The sequence below is a fragment of the Xiphophorus maculatus genome, chromosome 17 (assembly GCF_002775205.1).
Source record: "Xiphophorus maculatus strain JP 163 A chromosome 17, X_maculatus-5.0-male, whole genome shotgun sequence".
NCBI classification, from domain to species: domain Eukaryota; kingdom Metazoa; phylum Chordata; class Actinopteri; order Cyprinodontiformes; family Poeciliidae; genus Xiphophorus; species Xiphophorus maculatus.
The window spans coordinates 11,829,680-11,839,975 of record NC_036459.1 but is presented as its reverse complement, the minus strand read 5'-3'; the positions used below and the strand labels follow the sequence as shown (position 1 = coordinate 11,839,975).

The 10,296-nt window shown below is 38.2% G+C and overlaps 1 protein-coding gene across 4 annotated transcripts in view; it reads left to right on the top strand.

The window, feature by feature from the left end:
• Positions 1–402: 402 nt before the first annotated feature.
• Positions 403–10,296, top strand: part of gsap (gamma-secretase activating protein) — a 35,452-nt gene continuing 25,558 nt past the window's right edge. For 3 of the 4 annotated variants that reach the window (XM_023350473.1, XM_014468780.2, XM_023350474.1), the window contains exons 1-15: positions 403–569; positions 1,725–1,795; positions 3,299–3,355; positions 3,454–3,523; positions 3,788–3,835; positions 3,944–4,032; positions 6,841–6,910; positions 7,050–7,099; positions 7,402–7,512; positions 7,597–7,653; positions 7,735–7,781; positions 7,918–8,003; positions 8,139–8,141; positions 9,726–9,803; positions 9,911–9,991. In XM_023350473.1, coding sequence (XP_023206241.1) covers positions 482–569; positions 1,725–1,795; positions 3,299–3,355; positions 3,454–3,523; positions 3,788–3,835; positions 3,944–4,032; positions 6,841–6,910; positions 7,050–7,099; positions 7,402–7,512; positions 7,597–7,653; positions 7,735–7,781; positions 7,918–8,003; positions 8,139–8,141; positions 9,726–9,803; positions 9,911–9,991 — 1,006 coding nt within the window. In that variant the 5' untranslated portion in view covers positions 403–481. The remainder of the gene's footprint in view (positions 570–1,724; positions 1,796–3,298; positions 3,356–3,453; positions 3,524–3,787; positions 3,836–3,943; positions 4,033–6,840; positions 6,911–7,049; positions 7,100–7,401; positions 7,513–7,596; positions 7,654–7,734; positions 7,782–7,917; positions 8,004–8,138; positions 8,142–9,725; positions 9,804–9,910; positions 9,992–10,296) is intronic. The other variant, XM_023350472.1, reaches the window with a different exon arrangement.

The window sequence follows — 10,296 nt, the reverse complement described above, 5'->3', positions numbered from 1 at the left end:
TATTTTCGGTAGATCATACAAGGTCGATCATCCAAGTAGTCATCATAAATGCTAGGGTGACAACTGCTTTATTTTTCAGCTTTTCTTTCTGGGTTGAAGTTATGACACACAACCGCGAAGTGCTGCCACGGTGGGAGGCCAGAGTGGCACCGGCGCAGTGAGACGTTCCATCCCGCTGGACGGACGCTTTTCTCGGCCAATGGTGGCGATCCACTCCGCTCTCCTGTCATCCCGGCGGAGGGCGTGGTTAACTCTGGAGCAGCGTGCCGTTTCCGCATGTCAATAAGAAGAAGTCTGACATGTAGAGAGGAAGTATGATCTAGACAAAGCCTACGAGTGCTGTTTCTAGTTTTGCCTGTTCGCAAAGTAGGCATAAACCCTCCCCCCCCCCCCCCCCGGCCCTCCATGCGGTCACATGATGAGCAAGGACACTATTTTCTGTGGACGGATGGTACCGTAAAACAAAAGGACTCTATAAGACATGCTAAAGCTGAAGGAACAGTTTGATCTGGAGAGAGACGTGGTGTTTGATCTCCTCAGGAAAGAGGCGTCGGTGTGCAGGGTGAAAGGTGAGGCGTTCAGGTGTTAGCGGAGTAAGTTTGTTAAAAATTCACGAATGAGCTAAAATGCTTAAGATTTAACGTGCGTGCTCAGCAAATGTATTAAAAGCCAACTTTAGTCAGCTGGAAGGAAATCTGAATGGCTGTGATTTGTTGCGTTTACGAACACTGCATGTAATGAACAGCAGGTGGCGCTATTTGCCTTGTTATAAGAAGGAAACGTTGCAAAACAATGCACATAAATGCACATAATAGTAATAAAGCATGTGTAAACAGCTATTAAAAAAAATGAGATAGAAAATACTTGGGGATATTTGGAGCTCTGTCATGCAGCATTTTACAATGTGTTGAATAATTTAAATGCTTTATGCCCCGTAAAACAATAAGTGTGTAGTTTATTCTCACAAATAAAAATCAAATAACTGAAACGTGGTACATTAAATTTGTATCTATAAAGATGCAATTGTATAATTGCGAAGCGAAACGCAAAAATCAAATTCTAAATTTATTCTGAAATATTTTCAAATAAGAAAATTGAAATTTCACATTTTAAATCAAAGGATGGTCCAGTCAAAGTTGAGACCTAAATTCTATTCAGAATCTGTAGCAAGTCTTGGAAATTTGACCAAATTTCCAAATATATATATATATATATATATATATATATATATATATATATATATATATATATATATATATACAGTATATACAGTACAGACCAAAAGTTTGGACACACCTTTCTAATTCAATGGGTTTTCTTTATTTTCATGACTATTTATAAAGGCAAGAAATCCCATTTGTTAACCTGACAGGACACACGTATGAAGTGAAAACCATTTCAGGTGACGACCTCTTGAAGCTCATCAAGAAAATGCAGAGTGTGTGCAAAGCAGTAATCACAGCAAAAGGTTGCTACTTTGAAGAAACTAGAATATAAGGGCTATTTTCAGTTGTTTTACACTTTTTTGTTTAGTGCATATTTCCACATGTGTTATTCATAGTTTTGATGCCTTCAGTGTGAATCTACAATGTCAATAGTCATGAAAACAAAGGAAACTCATTGAATTAAAAGGTGTGTCCAAACTTTTGGCCTGTACTGTATATATATATATAAAGTGGTAGGAATGTTTTTGAAAGGCATTGATGATAACGTTGCACTTGCAGAATACTCTGAAGATGTGGACACTCGTATCCTAAACATCGAAAGAGATGGGAGTGTACTTTACTCTTGGAAGGTAAGCGTCATATAAGATTAACTTTATGTTGGTGTCATTTAAAATGCTTTTTCTTTCCATTGCTGGTATTTTAGCAACACGCGTGCCCAATTACATTAAAGTAATAACTCTCATAACGCATGTAATATTGAAGATATTTGTCATTTGAAGAGTGTAATAGTGTATAATTATAATTATTATTACACATCAGAAATCATTCTACATTGATGCATTATTAATAAGGCTCTCTCATAAAAAGTATTCTTATATGATCATGGCTTTAAGGCTGCTTCACACTGTGTTGAATCCATCATGAGTGAAACATTAAAATTCAAGGTTTTCCTATGTGTCTGCAATCCATCCTCAAGTTGGAGCTATCGGGAAAAACCCTCTCTCTTCATTCTGCTATGAATCAGCTTGACACTTTTGGGTATTTTTGGAATCGTTTCTAGAATTGGAAACTAACGTCTGCTCTTTTGCTGCAAGGTATGAATGTTTAATGATGGACCCCCTGAAGAATGTGTTGCTCTTGGAGGTTGAAGAGTGTGAATGGCTGTCAGGTCTTTTAAGGGTCCGAGTTGAAAGGGATTGTTTCACCCCCCTCCCCCATCTAGTGTGATTGCACTTTAGTATTTATATCAGGCTTTTTATTATATATATATAAAAAAAAAACTGATTCGAAGTTATTTTAGCAATGTCTTTCAATCCCATTCAGTTCATGTCCTATATGGCAAGTACAGCTACTTGCTTCAGGCAGATTAAGAGTATTAACCACATATTAGCACAGGAAATGGGGGCTGGGGGTGGGTGGGCTACTTGGGTTGAGCGTAAAATAAAGCAATTTAACTGAAAATAAATTTCACAAAAGCAGCATTAACGAATTCAAAAATGGCTTTAGCTGAAGGAAGTTTGAGAATATCCTGATGAATTTTAATTGAAAAAAGGCTAACTGAGGACAGTATAGTGTTACAGCTGGTTTTTGTTTGTTTGTTTTGCAATCTGCGAGTTGTACAATCACAATTTTAGGGGGAATTTTGCTGAAATGTCCTCTCCGAAAGAGGCAAGCGAAATTTCTCAGAAATGTTTTCCTTTCATTAGTAACCTAGAATGTCTGATTTTCATATTTTTAGTTTAGAGACAATTTCTCAGAAATGTTTTCCGCTCATTAGTAACCTAGAATGTCTGATTTTCATATTTTTAGTTTAGAGAGAACCCGATCACTCGTCCCAGGTTGATGGAAGCAATTATTTCAGATCATTGCTAATGTTTTGTTTTTTTCCCCCCTCATTTGGCATTGCACTAAACACCTGCGTGCTCCAGAAAGGCAAACTGCCAACCCTCGCTGCTTTTATAGAGGAAGCTACACTTCCTGATCAGCAGCACCTGGCTACTTATTAGCCCCAAAATTCTTTAGAAAGGCTGGAATTAGTCATTTCTAGAATTTAAACCGGGTACAACTTCCTCTTAACCACAAGTGCTTGACAATTACAACTTTTTAATATAATTCTGTTCTGTTCCTAAAAGGGAGCAACAGTCACCACAAGGATTGGGAAATATGACCCCAACACTAAACAGAACAAGGTACTAAGTTGCTATACACACACACGACTCCTTTATTTTCACTTTTATTCCACGACTGCACATCTGCACACTCAACTCTATGCCTTCTGCCCCGTCAGCTCCTCTACACATTTGACAAACAGGTTTGTGTCAGCAGCTGCTCTCTGAACAAGGAGGAGACTCTACTAGGTAAGCTTCGGTCATGTACAAATAAAAGTCGAACAATTGAACTCGGTTGTTGACCTCAAATATAGTTTAAGAGTGTGCGTCTGGAGGGATGTATAACTTTATGTTATTATAATGCAGGGACTGTGTTGCTTAAAACCAAGGGAGAAACTCTTGCATATTCTCTGCAGCCATGCCAAAGGATAGTTAATGAATACAGATTTAGCGTGACTGTTTCTGCAGCATGACTTTGGCCGTTTTGTTTATTTTTTTTTTATATGCTTTCAGCGGTCAGCTTGGCACAGAACACCAGTGGACAGGAGCGCCTCAAACCAAGTAACCCACCAGAAATGCTGTCTTCTATTTCAGCCCGTTAAATAATTTAAACCCTGAACGAGTTTGTGTTTGATGGAAACGTTTCTCCATCGTCCCCTGCCTGTCTAGTATCAAAGTGTCTGACTCTGCTGATCGAGATTCACCCCATAAACAACACCAAGGTCCTCAAGGCGGTGGACTGCAGAGTCAAAGTGCAGGTAGTGTTAAAGAAGCCAGTTTCTACCTCCTAAAATTTAACAGCAACGACCTGAAATCAGGTCACGTTTTTTTTTTTCCCATTTCAGATTTTAGAACAGAGAAAAACATTAAGGCTTTACAACCATACAAAAATATTTATACTTCTTTAAATGCAGCGTTTCATATCATGATAAAAAAAAAAAAAGTAGTTTGCAGCCAAAGGACAAAGAAAATGGCCAAACGGCAACAACCACAAAACGATTTCTTGAGCAATTATTGTTGCTCTGGTACTAGGATGATACAGTTTTCGAGTCCTTCCCATATCGGCTCAACAGGGCCAAAAGGCCGGAGTCCACCCTGACGACTCTGATGGCTCAAATTAGCATCCCTTCTTCAATTGTAAATGTGGTCGTTGACCGTCGGGCCAGAAGGTGGGAATGTGAATAGTCCATGTTGGGGGTGGGTATCTATGATACCTGCAGGAGATCAGGTCTCCTGTAGGTAGTGCTCTTCAGTTTAGTTTTGAAGCATACATGAAGTGTTTTTGGAGAGATGTGACCTTTTGCAGCTGATCCATGATGTTGTGCTGCATTATCCAGGTCATTTTGCCAAATGTACATAGAGTTTGCAAAACATACAATCTGTTTCAAGAAATGTTCAAAGGTTTTTCTAAAAGAAATTAGTAATGTTTCTCTTTGAAATAAAGCTAAGAGGGTATAAAATGACAGTTTAGAAATAAACTTACCAAATTAATTGTGTTGATCCACCTCAAAAAAACATGGAAAAAGTGTAAGCAAAAGAGATCTTGGTCTCAGGAGGTTATAATGAATTCATTGTGCTTGGGTGCGCCAGTAATGGCCTTATTTACGGAACAAAAGCGCCTGTTGAAAACAGCTAATACATTGGAACCTCAAACATTGTCCTGAGCCGTATGCAACGAAATTTCGTTCTTTATACACCCTGTGCATTGAAAATGACAACAAAGTCAGTCTAAGTCGAAGTCGAAGTCGAAGTCTATTGTGCAACTGTGAGATGCGTTGAGGCCATTACCAGGGTACTGATAAGGTAATGGCCCTATTTACAGAACAAAAGCACCTGCTAGAGAAAATCCTTCAGGCCAGTTGGACTATCGAAGCCGATATAGGTATACGTCAAAGTGGACTAACTCTAGCCATTCTAGTTTAATCAAAGAAGCACAAAGCACAAAGTCCCCACCGTCAAACGTTGTCGTGGCAGTATCGCGCTGTGGGGAGACTTTTTATTAGCAGGGAAATGGAAGCACATCAGAACTGACTTAAAGATGGAGGTGCTAACTTTAGGGAAGAACATATAAATGGCTCCAAAAAGACTGAGGTAAAGTTTCACCTTCAGCAGGAAATTAACCCTTCAGATACCATCAGATCTTTTATAGAATATTTTGAATTGAGACATTTTAACTGGTCCAGATGAGTGCTGACTGATTGACTACAAACTCACGCCAAACTGTTCAAAATTAAGCGTTATTGCTGCATCCGACCCCTAGTTGGCAGTCTTTCGCCTTCTCAGTTTTTATCCAGCATTTAAATGTTGGTTTTGGATCGTTTTCATCACAATGTGCCCGTATTTTAGCTGTGTTGTATGGTAAAAAAAAAACATATTCTTTGATATTGCTCGTTTAAATATGGTAATCGTGTTTGGAAAAGGTACACAGGGTATTATTCTGTCCAATTATCTCAACGGCATCTTAGCCTGAAGTCAGATTTATCTCATGTTTTTTTTTTTTTTTAATTTGAATTTGTTAAATCTAATTATCACATCTTCCTTTTACATGCTACTGTACGCCTTTAACTGATCTCGCATGGAGAGGTCTTATCATTTGAAGCTAAACTAATTTAGGATGCAGATTATCCAGGAGAAATCTTCATGCGTTCTTGAGGTGGATTACAGCCTTAATTATCAAGTCGTCTTTAAATTAACATGAATTCAATGAACTTGAATATTCATTGTTTTAACAAAAAAACCATCTCAAATACCTGATGCCTGCAGGTAATTTATGCAACATAGGGATACTTGGATAAAGTAAGGCATGTAATCCCAGAAATAAGAAATACTATGTAAGGATAAAGTTCTTGGAAAACAAAATCAATTACTTCTTTGCCTTTTTTGTAATCAATGCTTGACCTAATTTTAGAAATAGGTCAAATATTTTAACGAATATATTTTTAATTCATAATTTTGCATTTTCAAAATGTATTTTTCAGGGAAAATATCCCTATTATATATTTATTTTAATATTTTAAAATTAATAAATTAAAACAATGATATTATTACAATTTAATAAACATTTAAATTATTTAAAATTGAACTAATAATTAATTACTGATAGTTTCCCTGGAAAATAGAGTCAACATGATATTGCCCACATATCAGTTTGTCTTCAAAAGAGGAAAGACATGTATACATGTGTTGGTCTTCATAAATCAGCAGGTGCGTAAAACAAAATGGCTGCAACTTCAGATACCTGTATCTGTAGTTAAGGCAATGATTAAAATCTGTTTAAAGGCTGTGTACTTTTGCTGGACAAGGCAGAACGGAGCCATTTTAGGCACATTAAATCTGTAAAGATATGTATCATTTAATTGGTATTAGCTATGTCAAACAAGCATTTTTCATTTCAATGAAGCTACTACACAAAACACCAAAAAACCAAAAGCATTCGGCATTTTAAGTCAGAATATTGTAGCTGTTTTTTAAAGTCTCCGTCGTTGGATATAAATGGTGCGTCTTCAATCAGTGTTAACGTGGGCTCTACGCTGGCTCCGTTTAATCCGCATCGTGTTTGTTTTCAGTTCCTCCATCAAGAAACCGAGGCGAAATCAGCGCTGGAGAGCCATCTGCTGCTGTTCGCTGAAGATGGATGTCAGTGTTCTTGCATCGTTTTCTGTTTGCGGTGTATATTTAATGCTCAGCTCCAAGTCACACGATGAAACCAAATAGAAAGTTATGGTGGGGGAGGAAACAAACTAATTGAGTTATCGTTGCATGATTGATGTTTCAGATGTGGATTTGTACCACGTGCTTCTGAGCAAACAGGAAGGCTACAGAGTGGTAAGTTACAGATTCCTCCTCACTACTGCTTTTCTATATAAGGACTTTGTGGTTAGGGTTTGTTCAGATTTACACTCGGGATGTTCCTGCTGATCAATGACGTGGATTTCGGTGCAGCCAAGACGGCACACGCTCAGTGATTAATAGGGAAGCTCATCGGAAAGCGTTTAGAGAGGCTGAGAGCAAAAGAACGCACCGTTTCAAAAAACCTGAGCCAGCGTGTGCCGAGTGCGTTATCCTCCAGAGGAGATTTCGCATTAAGAATTCTGCGAGGCTGAACGCGAATGTTTTGCGTGAACCAGGTGATCTCAAATCCCGAGCGCTTGTCCAGGACGGCGGAGAGGCTCATAGAGGACTTCTGCTGGGCCCAGTGGGACGGACACACACAAAGGCTCTACTGTCTCACGCGCAAGGTGGCACATACAAAAATACATCCGTCTTCCCTCTCGTTAATGTGGTTGTAAATAACACGAGGTGCATAAACATTTGATTTGTAGGACAGGTTCGTGCTGAGATGCATCCAGTTTTACCCAAACCAAAGCTGCGACACTGTGGTAGGCCATCGTTTGGTGTTAGAAACGATTACAATTTTGCATTATTGATCACCATGCAATAACAGTCACTTGTTTTAACAGTTTGAGCTCGTTTTAAAGTTGCCTGCTAATGCGTTCCACACAGTCAGGTGGGTAAACCGTTGTTTACACTGCGGAAAACCAATCTGTATTCAGTATTGAGCTTGACCTTGAATGTTGACTTTGCATGCGTGTGCGTGCGTGTGTTTGTGCGTGCGTGTGTGTGTGTGTGTGTGTGTCCAACAGATTTGTAAGTTTAGGTTTTGACCACTATCATGTGGAAAAGCCTGAGCAGGAGCTTGTCAGGATGCAGGTGTTCACAAACCAAAACGGTAACATATTCACACTTCACACCTGTCTGTTCATACATATTCTTTCTTTGAAAAAAAAAAAAAAAGACAGAAAAAAAATATACATATATAACATTTTGTGTTTTTTTGTGTTTTATGTTTCTCGATGAAAATAAGAAAGTAAGTCCCTAATGTAGTTCAATAAGAGCACATGGTGAAGGGTTTTATTACAACACCCGACCAAACTCCTTGAACTTTGCCTAGTTTTGTCATGATGGAACCACAAACCTCTGTTAAAAAAAAAAAAAAAAATTGAGAGGTTAAATAAATTACTACAGGATTGTGAAGTGGAAGGAAGAAAAAAATGTTTTTCCATATTCCTAAAGGTGTTCCTGTTAAAGTACAACATGGAAGTGTAGATGCTGTCCATCCCATCTGATGCATTGGGAAAGATTTTAGTCTCTATACGTGCAAATATGGTAGAGATTTACACCAAAAGACTTCCAGCTTTAATGATTGTCAGAAGTGATTCTATGAAGTACAATAATACACTGTTGTTTATAGTTTCTCTTAAAAGCACAAAATATATTTTTCCTTCGACTTCAGAATCGCGTAAGTTGAAGATCGCTTTTTATGACAAAACGTGAATAAGTTCAACGGGTTTGGGTCAATTCGCAGGGCGCTGTGTGTGTGTGAAGTTAGACAAGATGGCAAATTTGACCACAGAGGATCAGAAAATCGTCAGACGTATAATGTTCTGATAAATAGACGAGGCCTTCGCTCCAGTGAAACGCGATAAAAAAACACCATGTCAGATCAATAGGACAAGAATATGATGACCTTGATTTGTTTGGACATATTCATAATAAGCCTCCATTAAAAGTCTTTTCTTATTTGTCTAATGTAGGCAATGTTTATCTAATACCGAGACTTATGTGTAAAAAAAAAAAAGTTTTAAAAAAATTTAAAGGAAGATAGCACCGAAAAATGTTGGAATATTCTCCATGTATTTTACAAGACAAACACAGCTATAGACTCACCAAAAATGAAGACATTTTTAGATGTCTGTTGAAATGCAAAAAAAGGGCAGAAGGTGGAACAAAAATTACGTTCTATCAGAGTGTAGAAGTCGGAAACACTATTGTTATTGAATTACACTGCAATTTCAGAGTTTATAATATTTAGTTTACTTCATTTATGCTAAAAATACAAACATTCATAATGAAATTTTGGCAGAAGATTCTAAAGTGATAATTCCTTAAATATTTTTCATGGATGCATGGACAACATGATAATGAATGAAACAACAACAACAAAAAAATCCCCTTAGGCCACTCCTATTTTCCCAATGCTTATTGTATATGCACTTGGAAAACACTTAAAATAGTGAGAACATTTTTATATTGGTCAGATGTTAGAGGTGGGCATCATCATGCACCGTTTGTGCAAATTTGTTCACGAGGAGCGAGTAGTATCGAACCTACAAAAACAAAACAAAAAAAGTCCAGGCCTCGTTGTTGTTGCCATAAAAGTGATATTGTTTTAAGAAAATGAAAGAGAATTACCTGGGTATCCGATTTATGCATTGGGCTGTCGGGTGTTTGCTTTTGGAATCCTAATCAGAAACTTTACATTCTTCTTCTTGGCCTTTTAAGTTCGTCTGATTAATCGCGCGCACATACAGAGGGATTTAATTACAATTAAAGTAGACTATTTATAATCCATGACTCCTAAACCTCTTCGTTTCTCGGCTCGTCTTTTCAGGAAGCATGTGTGTTTGCTACAGCCAGCCGCTAACGGACAAACAGGAACTGACCTACGTTATGGTTTTAGTTCACAAAGGTGAGCACGCCCTTTACCTCTCTGCTCGGCTCACCGCACATTCCTGCTTTCTGGACTCATCTCATCCCGATCATGTGGGAACCTTTGGTTCCGCTCACTCCCTGCAGACTGCAGCAAGAGGTTCAGAGTGTCCCTCGGAAACGACGCGCTGAATTCAGACCAGCTTCATCCGCTCTTCATCCCCATAGGTCGCTGCACACACAGAAATGTATCATAAGCAAACACCAGAATGTTTAAATTTGTAACTTTGACTGTGAAGGAATGGGAGGAATGTGTCATTTTCAACTTCATCGTATGAGCTACTATCCAGCGCACGTGTGTCAAACTCAAGGCCCGTGGGCCAAATCTGGCCCGCAATAACTATTTATGTGGCCCCCTAAATTCCAGACTAAACATTTAGTGCCTAAATATTATGTAATCAATCAAATCAATGCATTTTTTATCTGTTTACTGCCAAATTTTATCAGCTACTTGAAAATTATAAAGGGTAACA